Here is a 26,550-nt window from a genome sequence, read left to right as displayed (position 1 = left end):
CACCAAGACCCATGGATAAGCCAACACTACTCTCCGTCCCAACAGAACTCACTAAGATCTGCACCATCTAAATGCAGCCTTCCTCCCACTGGCAACCTTCTCACAAATTGTCTGTGGGTATTTAGGCACCACTCCGTGAACTGAATGAGTCCAAGCCAACAGTGCCTGCAGAGAAATCACTAACTCTGAAAGAAGTCATTAGAACATTCTTTTCCATTTGGCTTTGTGAAATTGACCAAAAAAGATGGATGCCAGCTTTACACTCAATTGCTTTTCTAAATCTACAGACTCATTCATGTCTCAAGACGTAACATGGCTCTGTTTTAGAGTTGTACCAGAGAAGAGTTGTACCAGAATGTTTCAATTGTCTTTTTTATTAATCAACATGTATGTACAAATATACTAATGTATGAGACATGGAAAATATTACATCTAGTAGTGCATCTACTGTACAAATATCCCAACTGCATTATGATTTCACAGAACATTACATTCCATACAGTATCTGCATGTCACTTGAAGCAATGCAGATATTAGCAACTATAGCATTGCAGTACAATTATCAGGGATATCTTTTTGAATCCCCTCATTTCTGTGTTCCTCATAACTCCACCCCCTAACGTTCCTGTTGTTGGACCCAATGTAGTCCATAAAGACTATTGTAAAACGTTCACCTTATAGCAGCGTCATCACTTTAGCAGGGTACAGTACAATCATGCATTTCCCTGAGATGCATTATGTCAGCCACACGTCTTGTTTGGCAGCAATTTTGTGGGTTTGGCGACCGGGTATTCTAGTAATTTCAGAATTGCCAATGCACTGAGCCTCCGGTCAGAGCAGCAGATAGGGAGTCTCATTGTAACATTATCCAGCTGTCCAGTTCCATGAAGCATTCCCCCCTGTGCTATAATGATACCAGCAGTGATCTTTTGTACAGCTGCTCCTCTACCCCATGGCGACCGACCCTACTGGTACCTCTGTGTCACCCACAGTGACCTCCAGCAGGGCCATCCTCCTCAGTGTCCCTCCCACCTATAAAAAGGGCCCCTGGGATGGCCAAGGCTGAGGGAGTGGTGGCAGGTCATCTTCCCCCAGGTGCTGGTCACAGTCATAAGCAGTCCCTGCATAGCGCCACCTGGCCCTTACGGTAGTCCCTGCAGGGACAGAGGCGGTGGTACTTGGTGTTGGCCCCGGCACAGCTGAACAGCAGAGGGTCTTTCTGGAGGCCACACTCACTACTCTCCACTGAGAAGGCTGGGAAGATGTGGTTGATCTCAGCCTCCACCCACTCACACTGCACCTCCAGCCTGGGCAGAGACACCAGAGAGATATTTCTTTATATATCATTATTCATATTAAGTCATGTGATTTACATTATAATCAATGCTTTTTAAAAAAGGCTTCATAAATGGCTATCAATATTCATTACACCAAAGCACATTGGGTAGTGCATTAGAATGAGGGAGGTTATTCAGAAGAATTTAAGATGCTCATATTCATTGTTTGTTTCCTCAGTGATTGTGCTGTATAATATGCTGAATGTTAAATTACAAGATGAATGTTGTGTAACAGATGGTAGTGTGATCACATGGTGGTGGAGGGAGGCAGCAGCAGCTCACCCACTGAAGGCCTCTTTGATATTGATGAAGCGGTAGAAGGCGGGCTCACAGATGAGGCCTGCGCTCTGGCACGCATCTATACATGACTGGCCCTCCAGGGAGGCCAGCAGCCTCAGGGCGCTAAGCGGGGGCCAGGAGGGGGGAGTGCTGATGTTGGAGGCCCAGGTCAGGGCACTGGAGTTGGGCAGCAGGACAAAGGGGTTGGGGGGGCTGCCTGGCCAACTGCTGGAGGTATTCGCTGAGGGAAATGGAGCTTCGGGTGCACAGAATTCCTGCCGAGTACAATACAACAGAATAACTACACAATCTGGCTATTCAGCATTACATTCATCAATCAATTCTACTGTAGCCTACATTCAGCATTGAAGCGGCAGGTAGCCTCGTGGTTAGAGCGTTGAGCCAGTAACCAAAATACCCAAGCCGACAAGGTGAAAAATCTGTCGGTGCCATTGAGCAAGGCTTAACCCTAATTTGCTCCAGGTGGGCTGTACTAATATGACTGACCCTGTAAAACAACACATTTTACTGCACCTGTCCTGTGTGTAATTCAGCTGTGAACTATACATTCATTTATTTGCTATACATTCTGATGGGTTCTGATTTTTACAGAATAATAAAAGCCATAGCTCTTATGACATACACATTGCCTTCCAGCCTCCTGGAATAATATGAATATACAGTACCAGTCAAAAGTTTAGACACACCTACTCATTCAAAGGTTTCTTTATTTTTACTATTTTCTACACAAGTAAAATAATAGTGAAGACATCAAAACCAGGAAATAACACATATGGAATCATGCAGTAAACAAATCCAAATATATTTTATATTTGAGATTCTTCAAAGTAGCCACCCTTTGCCTTGACAGCTTTGAAAACTATTGGCATTCTCTCAACCAGCTCATGAGGTAGACACCTGGAATACATTTCAATTAACAGGTGTGTGTTGTTAATTTGTGGAATTTCTTTCCTTCTTAATGCGTTTGAGTCAATCAGTTGTGTTGTGACAAGGTAGGGGTGGTATACAGAAGATAGCCTTATTTGGTAAAAGACCAAATCCATATTATGGCAAGAACAGCTCAAATAAGCAAAGAGAAACGACAGTCCATCATTACTTTAAGACATGAAGGTCAGTCAATACGTAAAATTAATCACTTTTAAAGTTTCTTTAAGTGTAGTCGCAAAAACCATCAAGCACTATGATGAAACTGGCTCTCATGAGGACTGCCACAGGAAAGGAAGACCCAGAGTTACCTCTGCTGCATTAGAGTTAACTGCACCTCAGATTGCAGCCCAAATAAATGCTTCAGAGTTCAAGTAACAGACACATCTCAGCAACAGTTCAGATGAGACTGCGTGAATCAGGCCATTGTCGAATTGCTGCAAAGAAACCACTACTAAAGGACACCAATAAGAAAAAGCGGCTTGCTTCGGCCAAGAAACACGATCAATGGACATTAGACTGGTGCAAATCTGGCCTTTGGTCTGATGTGTCCAAATTTGCGATTTTTGTTTCCAGCCATGTCTTTGTGAGACACAGAGTAGGTGAACGGATGATCTCTGCATGTGTGGTTCCCACCTTGAAGCATGGAGGAGGTGGTGTGATGGTGCTTTGTTGGTGACACCGTCTGTCTGATTTATTTTGAAAGACACACTTAACCTGCATGGCTACCATAGCATTCTGCTGCGATATGCCATCCCATCTGGTTTGCATTGAGGGGGACTATCATTTGTTTTTCAACAGGACAATGACCCAAGACACCTCCAGGCTGTGTAAGAGTTATTTGACTAAGAAGGTGAGTGATGGAGTGCTGCGTCAGATGACCTGGCTTCCACAATCACCCAACCTCCACCCAATTGAGATGGTTCGGGATGAGTTGGACCGCAAAGGGAAATAAAAGTAGCTAACAAGTGCTCAGCATATGTGAGAACTCCTTCAAGACTGTTGGAAAAGCATTCCAGGTGAAGCTGCTTGAGAGAATGCCAAGAGTGTGCAAAGCTGTCATCAAGAATCTAAAATATATTTTGATTTGATCAACACTTTTTGGTTTACTACATGATTCCATATATATTATTTCATTATTTTCGACATTGTAAAAACTAAGAAAAACCCATGAATGAGTAGGTGTGTCAGAACTTTTGACTGGTACTGTATATACACACATACCGGTATACATAATTTTGATAGCAGGACACTGTAAAGTCCATTATCCCTCTGAAGAGTATGAATCCTAAGCAACCTGCCTACACATAGTTTGAAGAACAACATAGCTACTGTAGATGTGCTGGAAACCCTAGGTAGAGCATGGGTGAAAAAGGCAATGTGGTGCTCATGGGAATTTCCTTTATTTTTTCAGCTTCAGACCAATGCCTATTCTCACTTAAAACCTTGTTTTTAAATTCCAAGGTTTTTACACTGGAAGGTGATTATGCAACATTATTATACAACATAATTAAGCAATAAGGCCCGGGAGGGTATGGTATATGGCCAATATACCACAGCTAAGGGCTGTTCAACATCTCATCCACTATTTGTTTCAGTTTGAGTCACTTTCAATGGGGGCATTTATTTTGAAGGTGAACTGCAAATTCCACTATTGTGGCTAGCTTCACACAGGTGTCCGAGACAGAGTTGAAAAATATCCAACACTTGGCAGAGTTGTTAGTTTGGCACTGTGTAAGAGTGTCCTGGAATGTATTATGGATATTAAACTGATGAGTTTCTCTGATGCTAGCAAACATGGATTTGCACCGCTTACATATTCTTTCAGAAATGCTACTAAAAAGTAGCATCTTTGGCACTTAACGGACAGAAATGAGCACATGAGAGCGATAAATGATAAATTGGTCGCTTTATGGACGCTATAGTCCCGTTTTAATCCGACGTCTAGAATTTTAGCTGGGTAAGCACAAGACAGACTATTATGTGGTTCTCAGTAACGGCTCATGACAAGAGGGAGTGTGTTGAGTACCTCCAATCAAGTTGATTTGCGAATTTTCATTGAGATTGGTGTCATATTGGCTTAGATATGATGGTTGGGAGATATGAATTTAACACTGAACTATCGTCATGTCTATAATACAGTTATGCCACCAATAATCAAATGAGTTTCAGGCAGGAATCAACCTTGGGAGAGCACCTCCCCCAGTCGGTCCTATTCATAAGGAACAGGTAATAATATTTCTGCGACATCTTCCTCTGACCCCCAGTCCGGTTTATTAAACAGGCTCCCAGCGCCCTGCTGCAATAACTAGGCCTCCTCCACTCCACCACACCACAGCCCCCCAGCCCTGGGCTACTGCTCAACAGGAAAACAGGGCGAGCGATCAGACACCTCATCCGGAATCTGTGTGTGTGTGTGTGTGTGTGTGTGTGTGTGTGTGTGTGTGTGTGTGTGTGTCATGAGAAAGCAGTATAAAAATTCTCAATAAAGAATCCGTGAGGATCATGGGGGTCAGTGCTGCCCAAGGAGGAGGATAGAAGGGTTGTCGCTGATTGGGAGTCTGGGCTCGTACATGCCAGGCGGGCAGTCTCAGTCAGTCACAGCCCACTGAGCACACTACTCTGTGTGTGATGGACAGATGGGGGAGTGGATCAGAGCTGGGCATAGGCCACCCTATTTCCTCTTTTCTCCCACTGCCTTAACCAGACTGGAAGACAAGCCCCTCGGTGCACCGCACAAATCATCTCAGCATGATGAACGTACTGGAGCATGACAATGTGTGTAATTGTGCATATAAATATTAAAAAGGCTTTTAGTGTGTGCGTGGTTGTGTGTGTGGACGTGTTTAACTATACTTGTGGGAAGCAGAAGTCCCCACAAGATTAATAAACAAAAACATTTGACCAACTGGGGACATTTTGTTCGTCCTCACAAGGTCAAATGCTATTTCTAGGTGGTTTGGGTTTAAGGTTAGAATCAGTGTTAGGTTTAGAATTAGGTTCAGGGTTTGGAGCTAGGGTTAGTTTTAGGGTTAGGGAAAAGAAGATTTTGAATGAACTGAATTATGTGTCCCCACAAGGTTAGTTAAACAGGACTGTGTGTGTGTACGTTCACTCTTTTATATGTATAGGGTACAGTGTGACTTCATCTTGCCTGTGCATAAATAAATGTGGATGAGGTTGGCTGTACCATCTCCGGGGTAATGAAGGCCGGTGTATGCAACACAAACCCACCTGGTTCTGGATGTAAGCATGCACTCTCTCCAGCATCCCCTCACAGGTGTACTCATAGGGCAGATATGGCTCCACCTGCAGAAAGGAAATCATACACCGTCACACACCATCGGCTTTAGACCTCTAACACCACAGCCATAATAGTACTGGAACGGTTTACCGTTAATCAAAGCTGACGAATTCATTAAGGTCACTGTGAACGGCTTCATTATGAGCTGCGTCATATTAGAATCAATGACCTCATACATCACAGGTGACAGCCTTTGACTTGATTTCATTACTCTATTAACATCGACTACATCAATATGACAAACAATGGATTAAGCTGACAATCGACCACAGGTTATGTACGAGCTGCTAAACCGAGTGTCTGAATCTTTTTAACAACTCACTGGGAGGATGTGATGACCATCCCACTTTTGACCTTTACCAGATGATGTGAAAACTTTCTCCAGAGCTGGCACATTTCATAGAGTTACAGATTAGAATGTATGTTACATACACGACAGCTGCTGTGACACTGCAGTGAAAACAGCACAGCGAAGGCATCTCTTTTCAATGCAGCAGTGAACACACGTTAGTCATCAGTGTCAAAGGATGAAGTCTGCAGGTCAATGCTTTCTATTTTTGCTGTTATCCAAAGCCTATTTGGGTTCGATTACATGAATAAGTATGATACATGTTGAAGTGGGAAATGTTCAATCAGTGTGATGGTACTGTAGTCCCATTCCACATCACCTAACCTAAGATGTCTGTGCCATTTAAAAGAGATCTCATTGTTTACCATCAGGCCTCTCAGAGGCACTTGGGCTTTTAAACTGATAAATGGTTCCTTTTAGCATTCACTTCCTTTTAGCGCTCACTTACTCGTTTATTTCATCTGAGTTTAATGAAATGTATCTGGCACCTCATCATCTATTCCAGAATGCAATTTGCCTTTTGGGCATCTTTATATAATGGAAAGAAAGGAACAGGAAAAAAACTGCTCTCCATGGAGTCTGAATTGAATTCAGCTTTAAAATACATTAACATCTCTAAACCGACCGCATTTACTGCATACATACTCATCATGTCTGACCAGTATACCTGATTACAATATCACCAGTGGTGTAAAGTACTTAAGTAAAAATACTAGAAAGTATTACTTAAGTAGTTTTTTTATGGGGTATCTTTACTTTAATTTACTATTTAAAGAAAATAAAATAATGTACTTTTTACTTTTTACTACATACATTTTCCCTGACATTTTCCCTGACACCCAAAAGTACGAGTTACATTTCAAATGCTTAGCAGGACAGACATATTTGCCAATTCACACACTTATCATGAGGACAACCCTGGTTATCCCTACTGCTTCTGCCTCAGTAAACACAAATGCTTGGTTTAGGAATTATGTCTGAGTGTTGAGGTGTGCCTCTGGCTATCTGTAAAATAATAAAACAAGAAAATCATGCCGTCTGGTTTGCTTAATATAAGGAATGTGAAATGATATATAAGTATAATTAAAAGCAAATCCTTTTAGACTTTTACTGGGTGACTTTCACTTTTACTAGTCATTTTCTATTTAAGTATCTTTACTTTTACTCAAGTATGACAATTGGGTACTTTTTACACCAGTGAATACCACAGGGATTAGTATAGTTGTTCACCCGCATTGGATCAAAGAGGGGACATGTTTTTCTTCACCTTCAGTGTGTACTGTATAGCACAGTGCATTTGGAAAGTATTCAGACCCCTTGACTTTTTCCTCATTCTAAAATGTATTACATTCATTTCCCCTAATCAATCTACACACAATACCCCATAATGACAAATTAAAAACAGATTTTTAGACATTTTTGCAAATGTATAATATTTTTTGGGGGGGATATCACATTTACATAAGTATTCAGACCCTGTTTTACTCAGTACTTTGTTGAAGCATCTTTGGCAGTGATTACGGCCTTCCGTCTTCTTGGGTATGATGCTATAAGCTTGGCACACAAGTATTTGGTCAGTTTGTTATATCTGGAGTACTTCTCCTGTCCATTCGGTGTCCTGTGTGAATCTAAGTGTGCGTTCTCTAATTCTTTCTTTCTCTCTCTCGGAGGACCTGAGCCCTAGGACCATGCCCCAGGACTACCTGACATGATGACTCCTTGCTGTCCCCAGTCCACCTGGCCGTGCTGCTGCTCCAGTTTCAACTGTTCTGCCTTATTATTATTCGACCATGCTGGTCATTTATGAACATTTGAACATCTTGGCCATGTTCTGTTATAATCTCCACCCGGTACAGCCAGAAGAGGACTGGCCACCCCACATAGCCTGGTTCCTCTCTAGGTTTCTTCCTAGGTTTTGGCCTTTCTAGGGAGTTTTTCCTAGCCACCGTGCTTCTACACCTGCATTGCTTGCTGTTTGGGGTTTTAGGCTGGGTTTCTGTACAGCACTTTGAGATATCAGCTGATGTACGAAGGGCTATATAAATACATTTGATTTGATTTGATTTCTACCACTTCTCTGCAGATTCAAGCCCTGTCAGGTTGGTTGGGGAGCATCGCTGCATAGCTATTTTCAGGTCTCTCCAAAGATGTTTGATCAGGTTCATGTCCGGGCTCTGGCTGGGCCACTCAAGGACATTCAGAGACATGTCCCGAAGCCATTCCTGCGTTGTCTTGGCTGTGTGCTTAGGGTCGTTGTACTGTTGGAAGGTGAACCTTCACCCCCAGTCTGAAGTTCCTGAGGGCTTTGGAGCAGGTTTTGATCAAGGATCTCTCTGTACTTTTCTCTGTTCATCTTTCCCTCGATCCTGACTAGTCTCCCAGTCCCTGCTGCTGAAAAACATCCCCACAGCATGATGCTGCCATCACCATGCTTCACCGTAGGGATGGTGCCAGGTTTCCTCCAGGCTTGGCATTCAGGCCAAATAATTCAATATTGGTCTCATCAGACCAGAGAATCTTGTTTCCCATGGTCTGAGAGTCCTTTAGGTGCCTTTTGGCAAACTAAGCCGGCTGTCATTTGTCTTTTACTGAGGAGTGGCTTCCGTCTGGCCACTCTACCACAAAGGCCTAATTGGCGGAGCGCTCCAGAGATGGTTGGCCACTGTGTTCTTGGGGACCTTCAATGCTACATCATTTTTTTGGTATCCTTCCCCAGATCTGTACCTCGACACAATCCAGTCTCGGAGCTCTACGGACAATTCCTTTGACCTCAGGGCTTGATTTTTGCTCTGACATGCACTGTCAACTGTGGGACCTTACTGTATATAAACAGGTTTGTGCCTTTCCAAATCATGTCCAATCAATTAAATTTGCCACAGGTAGACTCCAATCAAGTTGTAGAAACATCTCAAGGATGATCAATGGAAACAGGATGCACCTGAGCTCAATTTCAAGTCTCATAGCAAAGGGTCTGAATACTTGTACATGTAAAATGTGACATGTTTTTATTTATAATAAACTTGCTAACATAAAAAACTGTTTTCACTTTGCCATTATGGGGTATTGTGTGTAGATTGATGAGGAAACTAATTCATTTAATACATTTTAGAATAAGGCTGTAATGTAACAAAATGTGGAAAAAGTCAAGGGGTCTGGGGCCTCCCGGGAGGTGCAAAGGTTACCCAAGGCGTCACTACAGACCCGGGTTCGATTCTTGGCTGTATCACAACCAGCCATGAACGAGAGTCCCGTAGGGCGGCGCACAATTGGCCCAGCGTCGTCCAGGTTAGGGAGGGTTTGACCTGGGGGAGCCTTACTTTGCTCATTGCACTCTAGTGACTTCTTGTGGTGGGCCAGGTGCCTACAGCCTGACTTCGGTCATCAGTTGAACGGTGTTTACTCCAACACATTGGTGTGGATGGCGTCCGGGTTAGGTGGGCGGGTGTTAAGGAGTGTGGTTTGGTGGGTCATGATTCGCCTCTCCCGAGCTCGTTGAGGAGTTGCAGCGATGAGACAAGATCGTAATGGGATATGACGAAAAAAGTGGGGTAAAAAATTCATATTATAAAAAATGTCAAAGTCAAGGGGTCTAAATACTTTCTGAATGTACTGTATATCAACATAATGAGAAGTGCTTGTGTCCTGTATTATTTTGTTGCTTTGTTTTCCTCCTGCCCCTCTCCTCCACTCCTAACCCATTACATGCACGTGTTCTACCACAGCATTACGTCAAGTAGATGCTCGCTTTTGGTTCCCTCAACAGCAAGTCTGGGCTATATTTAACCTACCATTATTCCCCGCGTGGTGGGGGATCGATTGGACGTACCTTGCATGTTGGCCTGGCGACAGATTGAGCACAGCATGATAGATTAATATAATCTCCAGTAGACAATGGTTAGTGCATGGGGAAGACAGTATGGGCCCTCTGGAAGACTGCCATGCTAACCCAGGTGTCTGCTGCGCAGTTTACCTACTAAGCAAATCCATCTCTGAGGCAATTAGGACTAAAGTCCTTGGAAACATCCCAGCTATGCAGTTTGCAGTTACACTGGATCCTGTGACTAACAGCTCAATTAGCAATGTGAGAGAGAAGTGGGTCACAACTGGAAATACAGTCTGTGGGAGAAGAGATTATATACCTCCACGGCACCATTAATCATATGCGTAGGTAATGTTAATACTCAAGACTTTCTTTAACATGAGATGCAGTGAAGATAATACATCTGAAAGGTCATTTGTCTCTGAACAGCCACGCTTATCTCTGTGAAAATCATGTGGTCCTCTGTAGCCAGAATAGTGGGTTTGATTCCCGGGACCATCCATACTTAAAATGTATACACACATGACTAAGTCGCTTTGGATAAAAGCGTCTGCTAAATGGCATATATTATATTATCATCTCAAGTGAAATTAGCATACTAACTTTGGTCCTCATGATGTCCCGTATGGCAGACTCAAACTCTTGGGAGTTGTTGAAATCCACCGTGATGACATGTGGCCTGCCTATATACTGCTCAGCATAGGGATGCTGTGAGGAGACCTGATGGAGGAATTAACACAATACTATATCAGTCAATACAGTCTCCGTCCAGACAATACATGGACACAGCCACGAGCAGAGAAGCACACGAGTCAGGTTGAGGCCTACCTTGCACTAATTCACAGACTAACATTCATTTTCTCGACAGTATGGAGACAGTCCACTGCCACCACAGAGACAACCTGCTCACCTGTCTGGAAGTGGGCTTCCCTCTGAAGAACTCATGGTTGAGGGAACTGTGGGACGGCTTAAACTTGGGCTGCAGGAAGATGCAGCCGTTGGCTATGGCCTCTAAAGGGGCTGGCCCTTCGTATGGGAAGCCAAACCCAATGAAGAGCTTGTTTGAAAGAGGAAAAGAAAAATATTAACCAAGGGTCATAGGGTAAGGAAAGGTTCCTGGCTGCTGTTTACTGGCAACTTGTACTTGAAGTATATTATATAAAATGGTATTGAAACCCTCCATACCTTAGCCTTTCTGAGCAGCTGTTGCAGCTCTTGTTGGGGCAGCAGGCCGTGGTTTTTGACAAAAGCAGGCACCTCTGGAGGGCGCTGTGTCTCATAATAGACAGTCCCATGGATATCCATGTAGCGGTGCAGAATGGCCAGGAACCTTTCCTTACCCTATGAGTCAATGGAACAAATGGTTAGGACGGACTGGCCACACAGTATAATCTACCTGTCCCCCCCAAATATGCAGAATGTAACTCCTTTTTTTAACCAATTCTGTAAGAGTTCAAAGTTCTTCTCAAACATAAAGTTATGTTCAGTGTGTTGGTTGCAGGCATAACCAAGACAGGGGCAAACATGTTATTCATGACATTGGCTGTCAGGCTCTTCCGCTTAGAGATTCTTCCATATTATCGGTGTCACCCTCCTGGGACTGAAGAGCAACGGAGAATGTGCTCAACCTGTGAAGACTACAGTAGCATGGAGTTCATCTCTCTAAAGAGTTTTAAAAACCCTTGACTGATAGGCCTCTCACCCTGGAGAGATTCTGATTGGTGCAGGGCAGTGTGGACAGAAGCCTGTATGACTGACTGTTACTAGGATTAGTGGGGTGGCTACTGGGGCCTCTGGTGCATACAGACTGGCATAGCCAATTAGAGGGGTGATCTGATTTCCTACACCAAGCTACAGCAGCACCAGGGGCAAATGACACGAGAATGGCCATAGAGTGTGAAGAGTAAGCATGGGTTTCACCTTGGCTACAGCAGCACACTGGTCGCTAATCATAGAGATGTATTGGGTGAGCATGATTTACATATAGTGGTGAGAATGTTGTACGTTTCAAATCTTCAGTGACATACTTAGCCTAACATAGAACATTTGTACGGAACACAATAGAAATAAATATGCATGAGCTTTCCCTCTGTAGACTAAGAACACTTCCACCAACAGTTGTAAATAGAACCACTGATGTCATTGCAGATGCTCCATATAAAAGAGACTGACATTCTGAGTATTGATTAAAACTCCACCTTTTGTATTTTCCTAAACCTGTTATAGGGCAGCAGTTTATTGATCTGACAGGGGGGTGACAGAAGATGCAGATAGACCAGGATGAATGCATAACAAACCTCAGGCCTTTTTATGAAAACCCTTGTATCTTTATGGTAGATAAAGATGATTCACCTGAAACATCTTTCTGTGTATGAAGAGCTAAAGCTGCTGACTCATTCCAAAATAATTGTAGTTAACTGTCTGGCACATTTAATGGAACATTAACACATTCATTGTGCATGAACAGTATCAATCTCTATAATAGGAATCTGCAAGGAAACCAAACACCAGGGACAGTCTGTACTACGGCTCAATGTTAAACAAAGTTTCAGAGGGTGTTCAAAATGTCAATCATTGACAGGAAGTGCAGGTATCCTTACTTGGAGCTGGAGATGATCCGTCAACATGACATGAGAGGAGAATAGGAGGAAACCACGTGGGAAGGAGAAAAGAGAAGAGAGAGTGAGTGGGAGAGATAAAATGATAGTCATTTTGTCTCCTTGTGGACATACAGCTGTAGTACAACACATAGCTGACAAGCATGTGAACCGGAGAGCTGAGGATGATGCCAGAAGCAGTGAGGGGTAGTCAGTGTCGAGGGAGAGCCAGACACAGATGGCAATCACACTCATAAATATTATACCTCGCACGCCGTACCTCAAACTGTTCAGAGTGAGGGGGAATTCAATAAGCGTAGAGAGTGAGAGAACAAATGCAGCTGATTCAACCACGGTGAGGCGGCCAGACACATGAATAAGTGATGCCTTTTTCCTGTAGCTTGGAGGGAGAATTTACGCTAAACAAAAACAATTGCCGCTTCCACAACACTCACACCTCTCTGGGCGTACATACATATACCTAGCAGATTGAAGTGTCATGCTTGGCAGATAGGAGAGAATAACTTAGGCACGTTTCAGCTTGTCTCTGGAAGTGGGGTGCACTCCATTTATGACATCATGACAGAATACACTGCAGCGTATAACAGACTGCTGACTGTTGTGTAAATATGTTGAGACGCCACCTCAACTGGACTGCATCTTAGTAGGGAAAAAGTCATTTGTTTGTTGATATCTTGTAGACAGGAGCAGGTGATACGCCCATTGGGGTGTCAGTCAAATGCACTCTCAGCAATATGGTTTTCTTTAGAGGTTCTAGAAATTGAACATTTATATCCATATGATCACCTTCCACATGCTGGCCTCTTTGCCGTACACCACTGCCATGCTGTCCACCTTGTTCCTCTGGATGCTCAGCCTCTCTGTGTCGTTCAGCTCCTCAGCCACAAAACCCATGAAGGAGTTGTCGGGAGTGTGTGCTGTAAGGGACGAACATAGCAAAGTGTCAAGCTCAATAAGTCAAAGTCAATGTAACGACGTGCTCTGAGAGTCGGGAAGCAAGTGCAGGGACTGAGTGTATTAATAAAATGAACAGAACATAATACAAATACAAAACAAGAAAAACTAACAGCACACAGACATGAAACAGAAACAATAACGCCTGGGGAAGTAACCAAAGGAAGTGACATACAGTTGAAGTCGGAAGTCTACATACACTTAGGTTGGAGTCATTCAAACTCAAAACCACCCCACAAATGTCTTGTTAACTTCTTCAGGGCGGCAGGGTAGCCTAGTGGTTAGAGCAGTGGTTCTTAACCTGGGTTCGGTCGAACCCCAGGGGTTCGGTGAGTCAGTCTCAGGGGTTCCGCGGAGGTTAAGACACACATCCGACTCATATGATTCGTGATGACACGCCCCGCTTGGCCATCATTGGCTTCAGGTGATCACGCTACATCGCTTGGCCTATCTGTGCTGCAGGGAATTTGGTGCGCTCAGTAGTCGACTTGTGACTGTCGTGATGGTACGTCTTGTGATTTCTTTCTTAATATTTTAATCCCTTCATACTTACTATGTCGAGCAAAAAAAGAAAGTGGTCGGACAAATATGTACAATATGGATTCACATGTATAACGGAACGTGATGGGAGTCAGCGTCCTAACTTCATGATTTGTAATGCCAAGTTGAGCAATTCTAGTCTAGCACCGGCAAAACTAAGAGAACACTTCCTTAAGCTGCATGGAGATGGAAAATACAAGAACACAAGCTCGCTGAATTCAAGGTGAAGAGAGCCAGATTCGATGAAAAGGCTACTCTGCCTGCTCTCAGCTTTGTACCGATCAACAAACCGATCCTCACAGCATGTACGAAGTAGCTTACCTGATCGTAAGGCAGGGCAAACCACACACCATTGGTGAAACACTCATAAAACCAGCTGTGTTGAAGATGGTGAATATCATGCTGGGAAAAGAGGCGGAAGTTAAGTTATCCCAAATTCCTCTTTCAAATGACACCATCAGCGACAGAATAGAGGACATGAGCAAAGACATCTTGGCTCAAGTAGTTGCAGATCTGATTTCAAGCACGGCAAAATTCAGCCTTCAACTCGACGAAACCACAGACGTTTCCAATCTAAGCCAGCTTGCTGTATTCGTGCGCTATGTGAAAGACAACGTGATAAAGGAAGATTTTTTTATTTTGTAAGCCTCTTACAACAACAACTAAGGCAGCCGATGTGAAGAAACTTGTGGATGACTTCTTCAAAGACAACAATCTTTCGTGGGATATGGTTTCTGCAGTTTGTTTGGACGGAGCTCCAGTCATGCTGGGAAGAAAGTCTGGTTTTGGTGCGCTAGTGAAAGCCGATGCACCACACATCATTGTTACGCATTGTATCCTGCACAGGCATGCGTTGGCATCAAAAACGTATTAAAAATTGTAGTGGAATGCGTGAACTATGTGCGAACTAGTGCTCTGAGGCACCGCATCTTCAGTGAGCTGTGTAAAGAAATGGGCTCTGAATTCGAGGTACTTCTGTACCATTCTAACGTTCGGTGGTTATCCCGGGGACAGGTGCTGAATCGTGTTTTTGCCGTGCATGTGGAATTAGCCCTGTTTTTGCAAGAGCACCAACATTGTCATGCAAATTGCTTCAAAAATTCTGAATTCATTCTCATTTTAGCGTACGTGGCTGATATCTTCGCAGCTCTCAATCATCTCAATCAAAAGATGCAGGGCGGTGGAGTCAACATCATCGAAGCGGAGGAAAACCTGAAGGCTTTTCAAAAAAAGCTACTGTTATGGAAACGACGAACAGAGAACGATAACTTCGCACACTTTCCCCTGCTGGACGACTGTGTAAGTTAGATCGAAGATGTATCTGGAATCGGAGTCATTTCTGTACCCGCGGAACTGGACGGATACTTCCCTACAAGAGAGTCATATCCAGCATGGGTGAGACAGCCGTTCACGTTTAGTGTTGAGACAACATATGTCAATGATGAATACCTTGATGAAATCATTGAAATTCAGCAGAGCCAGGTTCAACAGCAACTCTTCAGAACAACAACGCTTTCAACGTTTTGGTGTCAACAAATGGTAACGTACCCTGTTATTGCCAAGAAAGCTCTGGAGATTTTCATACCGTTTGTTACAACATATCTTTGCGAGCAATCCTTTTTGAGGATGCTGGACATAAAAACGAAGAAAAGGAACAGACTTTGTTGCGAAAATTACATGAGAGTGGCACTTGCCAAGGTGAAGCCGCGCATTTCTGAACTGGTCTCTGAAAGGCAACAGCAGAAGTCACACTGATTTGCAGTAAATATTCATTTATGTTTTTGTGTGAAAATCATGTTTTGATGATTTTGTTCTTTGAACACAGTGATGTTGATGCACGGTTCATTTTGTGCACCAGTAAAATATATATCTATGTTTTGAATTTGAAAAAAAATCATATTTTATTTTTCCAATTAAGAAGGGTTCGGTGAATGCGCATATGAAACTGGTAGGGTTCAGTACCTCCAACAAGGTTAAGAACCATTGGGTTAGAGCGTTAGAGTTCAAACCCCCGAGCTGACAAGGTACGAATCTGTCGTTCTGCCCCTGAACAGGCAGTTAACCCACTGTTCCTAGGCCGTCATTGAAAATAAGAATTTGTTCTTAACTGACTTGCCTGGTTAAATAAAGGTTAAAAAATAAAAAGGGGGCGCTCTTAATTTTTGGATAAAAAAACGTTCCCGTTTTAAACAAGATATTTTGTCACGAAAAGATGCTCGACTATGCATATAATTGACAGCTTTGGAAAGAAAACACTCTGACGTTTCCAAATCTGCAAAGATATTATCTGTGAGTGCCACAGAACTGATGATACAGGCGAAACCAAGATGAAATTTCAAACAGGAAATGCCCCAGATTTTGAATGCGCTTTGTTCCAATGTCTCCTTATATGGCTGTGAATGCGCAAGGAATGAGCCTACACTTTCTGTCGTTTCCCCAAGGTGTCTGCAGCATTGTGACGTATTTGTAGGCATATCATTGGAAGATTGACCATAAGAGACTACATTTACTAGGTGCCCCGCTTGGTGTCCTCCGTTGCTATTATTGCGCAATCTCCAGCTGCGTGCATTTTACCATTTGCTTCAGAGGAGAAACCAAACTGCCACGAATGACTTATCATCGAATAGATGTGTGAAAAACACATTGAGGATTGACTCTAAACAACGTTTGCCATGTTTCTGTCGATATTATGGAGTTCATTTGGAAAAAAGTTTGGCGTTGTAATGACTGAATTTTCAGGGTTTTTTCTTAGCCAAACGTGATGACCAAAACGGAGCGATTTCGCCTACACAAATAATATTTTTGGAAAAACTGAACATTTGCTATCTAACTGAGAGTCTCCTCATTGAAAACATCCGAAGTTCTTCAAAGGTAAATTATTTTATTTGAATGCTTTTCTTGTTTTTGTGAAAATGTTGCCTGCTGAATGCTAGGCTTAATGCTATGCTAGCTATCAATACTCTTACACAAATGCTTGTGTAGCTATGGTTGAAAAGCATATTTTGAAAATCTGAGATGACAGTGTTGTTAACAAAAGGCTAAGCTTGTGAGCCAATATATTTATTTAATTTCATTTGTGATTTTCATGAATAGTTAACGTTGCGTTATGGTAATGAGCTTGAGGCTATAATTACGCTCCCGGATAAGGGATTGCTCGACGCAACAGGTTAACAAACTATAGTTTTGGCAAGTCAGTTAGGACATCTTACTTTGCACATGACACAAGTCAATTGTTACAGACAGATTATCTCACTGTATCACAATTCCAGTGGGTCAGAAGTTTACATGCACTATGTTGACTGTGCCTTTAAACAGATTGGAAAACTCCAGAAAATGATATCATGACTTTCGAAGCTTCTGATAGGCTAATTGACATCATTTGAGTCAATTGGAGGTGTACCCGTGGATGTATTTCAAGGCCTACCTTCAAACTCAGTGCCTGTTTGCATGACACATGGGAAAATAACAAGAACTCGGCCAAAAAATTGTAGACCTCCACAATTCTGGTTCATCCTTGGGAGCAATTTCCAAATGCCTGAAGGTACCACGTTCATCTGTGCAAACAATTGTACGTAAGTATAAACACCATGGGACCACGCAGCCGTCACATCACTTAGGAAGGAGACGCGTTGTCTCCTAGAGATGAACGTACTTTGGTGCGAAAAGTGCAAATCAATCCCAGAACAACAGCAAAGGACCCTGTGAAGATGCTGGAGGAAACAGGTACAAAATTATCTATATCCACAGTAAAACAGGTCCTATATCGACATAACCTGAAAGGCCACTCAGCAAGGAAGAAGCCACTGCTCCAAAACTGCCATTAAAAAGCCAGACTACGGTTTGCAACTGCACATGGGGACAAAGATCGTACTTTTTTTGGAAAAATGTCCTCTGGTCTGATGAATCAAAAATAGACCTGTTTGGCCATAATGACCATCGTTATGTTTGGAGGAAAAAGGGGGATGCTTGCAAGCTCAAGAACACCATCCCAACCGTGAAGCACGGGGGTGACAGCATCATGTTGTGGGGTTGCTTTGCTGCAGGAGGGACTGGTGCACTTCACAAAATAGATGGCATCATGAGGGAGGAAAATTATGTGGATATATTGAAGCAACATCTCAAGACATCAGTTAAAGCTTGGTCACAAATGGGTCTTCCAAATGGACAATGACCCCAAGCATACTTCCAAAGTTGTGGCAAAATGGCTGAAGGACAACAAAGTCAAGGTATTGGAGTGGCCATCACAAAGGCCTGACCTCAAAGTGTGGGCAGAACTGAAAAAGCGTGTGCGAGCGAGGAGGCCTACAAACCTGACCTCGTTACATCAGCTCTGTCAGGAGGAATGGGCCAAAATTCACCCAATTTATTGTGGTAGGCTACCTGAAACGTTTGACCCAAGTTAAAATTGTTTAAGGCAATACACTCAATTAGAATTTGGTAGCATGTAAACTTCTGACCAACTGGGAATGTGATGAAAGAAATGAAAGCTGAAATAAATCACTCTACTATTATTCTGACATTTCACATTCTTAAAATAAAGTGGTGATCATAACTGACCTAAGACAGGGAATTTTTACTAGGATTAAATGTCAGGAATTGTGAAAAACTGAGTTTAAATGTATGTAAACTTCCAACTTCAACTGTATATAGGGCAGGTAATAAAGAAAGTGATTGGAGTCCAAGTGAGTCTGAAGACCCGCAGGTGCGCGTAACGATGGTGACAGGTGTGCGCCATAACGAGCAGCCTGGTGACCTAGAGGCCGGAAAGGGAGCACATGTGACAGCCAAACACTAAACTAAATATTGCCATTCAGTTTCAGATGAAGTCAGAAGCATGTTGAGTAAGTTATAGGAATAAAGAGACAGTGGTTAAAGGAATTGATTGGGCCAGCTGGGACCACATCACCTAAGAGAAGGACAGTGGTCACTCTATAAACCAGGAAACAAAGCACGGCCTGAGTATTCCCAGTAAGCATAAAAAACAAAATAGCCATGAGAATCATATATATATATATATATATATATATATAAAACGTGTTCCTATTTCAAACCCAATATGAGTGTGGCTTGCAATTACAATGTGTATTTCCAAAACAGCAGTACTTCCACAGAAGCTATGCTCACTGAGTTAATTGGAAGACCACAAACACAGCTGAAGTCTCCTCTCCTTCCACTGATCCCAGCTGGATGTTTGAGCTCTGTGTGCGTGCCAGTGAGAGCCTATGGTGCTAAGTTCTAGTGTCTAGCTCTAGGCATCTGTTTGGCCACAACTGTTGTTACCCTCCCAGGCTCCTTCTCGTCTCTCTGACCCTGAGCTTCCACTATGAGAGGCCAGAGGCCCACACAAGTGCCCCACAACATCTGTGCCCACACACACACTCCAAAAGCCAAACCTCCACTAAAATCCCTATTACCCTTTCTCACTTTCTCTCTTTCTGAGGTTGATACCTGATAAACAAGCGCAACACCATTCCCCTCACATCCAGTGTCAGAAGAGAGATTATGCTCAGAGTTCACTCACGGAACATGGTCATGTACTGCCTGCAGTTGAGGTTCCAGTAGCCCCAGTTGGTCCTGTAGCCGTGCAGGGTGGCGTAGTCCTCATGGTTGTATGCCGGCTCTGTGCCAAATGTGTCAATCACACGGATGTGGCACCTGAGAGACAGAGGAAAGAGGTGGGAGAATGAATGGGTTCTGTATGTCAAAATAGCAGAACATAGATAGACATTGCCTCCTGTTGCGATGATAGAATATTTATCTGGTAAAAGCCCATAACAAGCAGTGGTATGGGAACCAAGCCCAGGAGACATGAACCGTAAAGTAGTCAAAGGTGATGGATGTCACCGTGCCTCTCCTCTCCCTCAGTGTGCTGGGCTCAGCCTGCCCTCCAGGTGGGGGGAAATTGACTTTAAATCACACGCTGCTAGGCTACTACACACCACAGGGGAGATAAATGGAGAGCTCTTACTCACAGCAATGCAACCACCTCCAAACACAGCAAGGATACCTCCCTTCTTTGGTGGGTCTCTGACATTGCTGGGGCATAATGTGTGAGGGGCTGCTTCCTAATAGGCGGCTCTTAATAATGGCTGGAACAGAGCAAATGGAACGGCATCAAACACTTTGGAAAACGCTCCAGCCATTATCATGTGGTCATCCTCCCCTATTAAGGTGCCACCAACCTCCTGTGTTGGACAATGGATGAACATACTCCAAACTTTTAACATTTTTATAATCCATCAGATATTGACTGAATTATAGCTCATAAAACAGTATAGCTTCCGTCCCTCTCCTCGCTCCTCCCTGGGCTCGAATCAGGAACACCCATGCAGAGCAAGGGGAACAACTACTCAAAGTCTCAGAGCGAGTGAAGTTTGAAACGCTATTAGCGCGCACCCCGCTAACTAGCTAGCCATTTCACATCGGTTACACCAGCCATTAGGCTGATAGGCTTGAAGTCATAAACAGAGCTGTGCTTGTGAAGAGCTGCTGGCAAAATGTACGAAAGTGCTGTTTGAATGAACGCTTAAGTGCCTGCTGGTGCCTACCATCGCTCAGTCAGACTGCTCTATCAAATCATAGACTTAGTTAGAATATAATAACACACAGAAATACGAGCCTTTGGTCATTAATATGGTCGAATCCGGAAACTATCATTTCGAAAACAAAACGTTTATTATTTCAGTGAAATACGGAACCCTTACGTATTTTATCTAAGGATTGGCATCCATTAGTCTAAATATTCCTGTTACATTGCACAACCTTCAATGTTATGTCATAAAATTCTGGAAACTTAGTTCGCAATGAGCCAGGCTGCCCAAACTGTTGCATATACCCTGACTCTGCGTGCAATGAACGCAAGAGAAATGACACAATTTCACCTGGTTAATATTGCCTGCTAACCTTTCTTTTAGCTAAATATGCAGGTTTAAAAATATATACTTCTGTGTATTGATTTTAAGAAAGGCATTGTGGTTAGGTACAGTCGTACAATGATTGTGCTTTTTTCGCAAATGCGCTTTTGTTAAATCATCCCCCTGCGTTGCATCGATTATATGCAACGCAGGACACGCTAGATAAACTAGTAATATCATCAACCATGTGTAGTTAATTAACTAGTGATTATGATTGATTGATTGTTTTTTATAAGATACGCTTAAATGCTAGCTAGCAACTTACCTTGGCTTCTACTGCATTCGCGTAACAGGCAGGCTCCTCATGGAGTGCAATGAGAGGCAGGCGGTTAGAGCGTTGGACTAGTTAACTGTAAGGTTGCAAGATTGAGTCCCCCGAGCTGACAAGGTAAAAATCTGCCGTTCTGCCCCTGAACAAGGCAGTTAAACCCACTGTTCCTAGGCCGTCATTGAAAATAAGAATGTGTTCTTAACGGACAAAAAAAAATAATCTGCAAAATCGGTGTCCAAAAATACAGATTTCCGATTGTTATGAAAACTTGAAAACCGGCCCTAATTAATCGGCCATTCCGATTAATCGGTCGACCTCTAATCCAGAACATCCCAAACATGCTCAATGGGTGACATGTCTGGTGAGTATGCAGGCCATGGAAGAACTGGGACATTTTCTAGGAAATGTGTAAAGATCCTTGTAACATGGGGCTGTGCATCATCATGCTGAAACATGAGAGGTGGATGAATGGCATGACAATGGGCCTCAGGATCTCGTCACGGTATCTCTGTCCATTCAAATTACTATTGATAAAATGCAATTGTGTTCTTTGTCCGTAGCTTATGCCTGCCCATACCATAACCCCATCGCCACCATGGGGCCCTCTGTTCACAATGTGAACAGCAAACCGCTCGCCCTCATAACGCCATACACGTGGTCTGCGGTTGTGAAGCCGAATTTGGACGTACTGCCAAATTCTCAAAAGTGACTTTGGAGGCGGCTTATGGTAGATAACATAAAAATGTATCCGGCAACAGCTCTGGTGGATATTCCTGCAGTCATTGCACGGTCCCTCAAAACTTGAGACACTTATGGCATGGCATTGTGTGACAAAACTGCACATTTTAGAGTGGCCTTTTATTGTCCTTAGCACAAGGTGCACCCTGTGTAATGATCATGATATTTAATCAGCTTCTTAATATACCATAGCTGTCAGGTGGATGGAGTATATTTGCAAAGGAGAAATGCTAACTAACAGGGATTTTTTTAAAAATTGTGCAAAACATTTCAGAGAAATAAGCCTTTTGTGCGTATGGAAAATGTATGGGATCTTTAATTTCAGCTCATGAAACATTGGACCAACACTTTACATGTTGTGTTTATATTTTTCTTCAGTGTATGAATACATTAACATAACAGGTGAGGAACAGGGCTGCAACCACCAAACACTTACTCTGTCTACCCTACCTGCTCTGTCTACCCTACCTGCACTCACCTGCTCTGTCCCTACTATCTGCACTCACCTGCTCTGTCTAGCCTATCTGCACTCACCTGCTCTGTCTAGCCTATCTGCACTCACCTGCTCTGTCTAGCCTATCTGCACTCACCTGCTCTGTCTACCCTATCTGCACTCACCTGCTCTGTCTAGCCTATCTGCACTCACCTGCTCGGTCTACCCTATCTGCACTCACCTGCTCTGTTCCACCCTATCTGCACTCACCTGCTCTGTCTAGCCTATCTGCACTCACCTGCTCTGTCTAGCCTATCTGCACTCACCTGCTCTGTCTTCCCTATCTGCACTCACCTGCTCTGTCTAGCCTATCTGCACTCACCTGCTCTGTCTAGCCTATCTGCACTCACCTGCTCTGTCTTCCCTATCTGCACTCACCTGCTCGGTCTAGCCTATCTGCACTCACCTGCTCTGTCTAGCCTATCTGCACTCACCTGCTCTGTCTAGCCTATCTGCACTCACCTGCTCTGTCTAGCCTATCTGCACTCACCTGCTCGGTCTACCCTATCTGCACTCACCTGCTCTGTTCCACCCTATCTGCACTCACCTGCTCGGTCTAGCCTATCTGCACTCACCTGCTCGGTCTACCCTATCTGCACTCACCTGCTCGGTCTACCCTATCTGCACTCACCTGCTCTGTCTAGCCTATCTGCACTCACCTGCTCTGTCTAGCCTATCTGCACTCACCTGCTCTGTTTTCCCTATCTGCACTCACCTGCTCTGTCTAGCCTATCTGCACTCACCTGCTCTGTCTAGCCTATCTGCACTCACCTGCTCTGTCTTCCCTATCTGCACTCACCTGCTCGGTCTACCCTATCTGCACTCACCTGCTCTGTCTAGCCTATCTGCACTCACCTGCTCTGTCTAGCCTATCTGCACTCACCTGCTCTGTCTTCCCTATCTGCACTCACCTGCTCTGTCTTCCCTATCTGCACTCACCTGCTCTGTCTAGCCTATCTGCACTCACCTGCTCTGTCTAGCCTATCTGCACTCACCTGCTCTGTCTTCCCTATCTGCACTCACCTGCGCTGTCTAGACTGCCTGATTAATAACGGTTGTTGTCACATTCTCTTGCATAATTCAGCAAGTGTGTCAATAGCAGGTTACCCTCGGATAAAAGGGTATCAACACGATTACGCCTATCTAAACATACTTTACATTGTTTGCGAGATCAGACATAATATCACTATAATCCGAGTTCATTTTCAGAAATTGCTTTCATTTCAGTGCATCTCATTTGTAAACATTTCAACTGTATTAAATTACAACTTTTTTCAATTCCACAAAAAAATGTACACCTATCAAAATAAAGTTATCTTCTCTTTCTGTAAGTGTCGAGACGATACGTTCAATTCCAGATGAAGCTTTAGTGTTCTTCTCGATTCAACTAACAGCCAATGTATCCCATTGAGCCCATTTCAACCATTACCGGGGTGTGTTTGACATGTCTTTACAAACATTTCCGTTGTCGTAAAATTAACGGGGGAAAAACGACATGTGCAGGCAAGAGTATGAACAGTCACAAAAAGCAATCAGTCCACGGAGATTTATGTAACAAATGGATTTTGCAGCCCTCAAACACAGGAAATATATGGCTGAAAAAAACAGATCCTCAGATGGGTGGGGCATGCTCTTCGCTACTTTAGATTAGATGAAAAATAAGAAAATAGGAAGGATAGGGAAAGAAAGAAGGACAAGGAAAGGAAGAGGACGGACAGGGAAAGAAAGAGGAAGGATAGGGAAAGAAAGGATAGGGAAAGGAAGAAGGGGGAGGAAGATGATGGATAGGGAAAGGAAGGATAGGGAAAGGAAGAATAGGGAAAGGAAGAGGACGGAATGGGAAAGGAAGGATAGGGAAAGGAAGAGGATGGATAGGGAAAGGAAGGATAGGGAAAGGAAGAATAGGGAAAGGAAGAGGACGGAATGGGAAAGGTTGAGGAAGGATAGGGAAAGGAAGGATAGGGAAAGGAAGAGGATGGATAGGGAAAGGTTGAGGAAGGATAGGGAAAGGAAGGATAGGGAAAGGAAACGGAATGGGAAAGGTTGAGGAAGGATAGGGAAAGGAAGGATAGGGAAAGGAAGAGGATGGATAGGGAAAGGTCGAGGAAGGATAGGGAAAGGAAGAGGATGGATAGGGAAAGGAAGGATAGGGAAAGGAAGAATAGGGAAAGGAAGAGGACGGAATGGGAAAGGTTGAGGAAGGATAGGGAAATGAAGAGGATGGATAGGGAAAGGTTGAGGAAGGATAGGGAAAGGAAGGATAGGGAAAGGAAGAGGAAGGATAGGGAAAGGTTGAGGAAGGATAGGGAAAGGAAGAATAGGGAAAGGAAGAGGACGGAATGGGAAAGGTTGAGGAAGGATAGGGAAAGGAAGGATAGGGAAAGGAAGAGGATGGATAGGGAAAGGTTGAGGAAGGATAGGGAAAGGAAGGAATGAGAAAGGTTGAGGAAGGATAGGGAAAGGAAGCCATTTGAGAATACTGAGAGGGTGAGTCGAGCATGGAGCATTGTTTTATCTCCCAGCTTCCTCAGCTCTGCATATCCAGACTGAAGGAATCAAGGGATATTATCAGATCTGGTTGATTTATCAGTGTCCTGCATCTCTAAGCAGTCTGGGAGGCCTGCAGAGGAAATTAAAGTATTAGCCTGGACAGTTGAAACACATCGGCTAATCAAGTGACCTTGAGTGAGCTTCATTGTGTGATCGCAAACAATAGTGTGTGCACTTCAAATATTGTGCTGCGTTTGCATGTCTCTATCACAGGAGGCTGCTGAGGGGAGAACGGCTCATAACAATGGCCGGGAAAAGGAGCAGATGGTTAGCAGGTGTATGATGCCATTCCATGTGTTTGATGTATTTGATACCATTCCACTCATTCCGCGCCAGTCATTACCACGAGCCCGTCCTCCCCAGTTAAGGTGCCACCAATCTCATGTGGTCTCTATAATAATATTAGTGTGTTTGTGTGTGTGTGTGTGTGTGTGGGCGCGAGATAGGGTAGGGCAGTACCCAGATTTGCACACCTTCATACCGTTCCTGTACCATACCGGGGTATTTACATTTACATTTAAGTCATTTAGCAGACGCTCTTATCCAGAGCGACTTACAAATTGGTGCGTTCACCTTAAGACATCCAGTGGAACAGCCACTTTACAAGTGTAGTAGTGCATCTAAATCTTTTAAGGGGGGGGGGGGGGTGAGAAGGATTACTTTATCCTATCCTAGGTATTCCTGAAAGAGGTGGGGTTTCAGATGTCTCCGGAAGGTGGTGATTGACTCCGCTGTCCTGGCGTCGTGAGGGAGTTTGTTCCACCATTGGGGGGCCAGAGCAGCGAACAGTTTTGACTGGGCTGCGCGGGAACTGTACTTCCTCAGTGGTAGGGAGGCGAGCAGGCCAGAGGTGGATGAACGCAGTGCCCTTGTTTGGGTGTAGGGCCTGATCAGAGCCTGGAGGTACTGAGGTGCCGTTCCCCTCACAGCTCCGTAGGCAAGCACCATGGTCTTGTAGCGGATGCGAGCTTCAACTGGAAGCCAGTGGAGAGAGCGGAGGAGCGGGGTGACGTGAGAGAACTTGGGAAGGTTGAACACCAGACGGGCTGCGGCGTTCTGGATGAGTTGTAGGGGTTTAATGGCACAGGCAGGGAGCCCAGCCAACAGCGAGTTGCAGTAATCCAGATGGGAGATGACAAGTGCCTGGATTAGGACCTGCGCTGCTTCCTGTGTGAGGCAGGGTCGTACTCTGCGGATGTTGTAGAGCATGAACCTACAAGAACGGGCCACCGCCATGATGTTAGTTGAGAACGACAGGGTGTTGTCCAGGATCACGCCAAGGTTCTTAGCGCTCTGGGAGGAGGACACAATGGAGTTGTCAACCGTGATGGCGAGATCATGGAACGGGCAGTCCTTCCCGGGAGGAAGAGCAGCTCCGTCTTGCCGAGGTTCAGCTTGAGGTGGTGATCCGTCATCCACACTGATATGTCTGCCAGAC

General features: G+C 44.0%; 1 protein-coding gene across 2 annotated transcripts in view; it reads right to left on the bottom strand.

The window, feature by feature from the left end:
• Positions 1-364: 364 nt before the first annotated feature.
• Positions 365-26,550, bottom strand: part of LOC115110655 (alpha-1,6-mannosylglycoprotein 6-beta-N-acetylglucosaminyltransferase B-like) — a 91,765-nt gene continuing 65,579 nt past the window's right edge. For both annotated transcript variants that reach the window (XM_065010222.1, XM_029636480.1), the window contains 8 exons: positions 19,668-19,801; positions 13,439-13,569; positions 11,220-11,375; positions 10,945-11,091; positions 10,638-10,754; positions 5,796-5,870; positions 1,620-1,891; positions 365-1,307 (listed from right to left, as the gene is read on the bottom strand). In XM_065010222.1, the coding sequence (XP_064866294.1) occupies positions 1,109-1,307; positions 1,620-1,891; positions 5,796-5,870; positions 10,638-10,754; positions 10,945-11,091; positions 11,220-11,375; positions 13,439-13,569; positions 19,668-19,801 (1,231 nt within the window). In that variant the 3' untranslated portion in view covers positions 365-1,108. The remainder of the gene's footprint in view (positions 1,308-1,619; positions 1,892-5,795; positions 5,871-10,637; positions 10,755-10,944; positions 11,092-11,219; positions 11,376-13,438; positions 13,570-19,667; positions 19,802-26,550) is intronic.

This window comes from Oncorhynchus nerka, linkage group LG26, assembly GCF_034236695.1.
Source record: "Oncorhynchus nerka isolate Pitt River linkage group LG26, Oner_Uvic_2.0, whole genome shotgun sequence".
NCBI classification, from domain to species: Eukaryota; Metazoa; Chordata; class Actinopteri; order Salmoniformes; family Salmonidae; genus Oncorhynchus; species Oncorhynchus nerka.
This window is presented reverse-complemented; position numbering and strand designations above follow the sequence as displayed.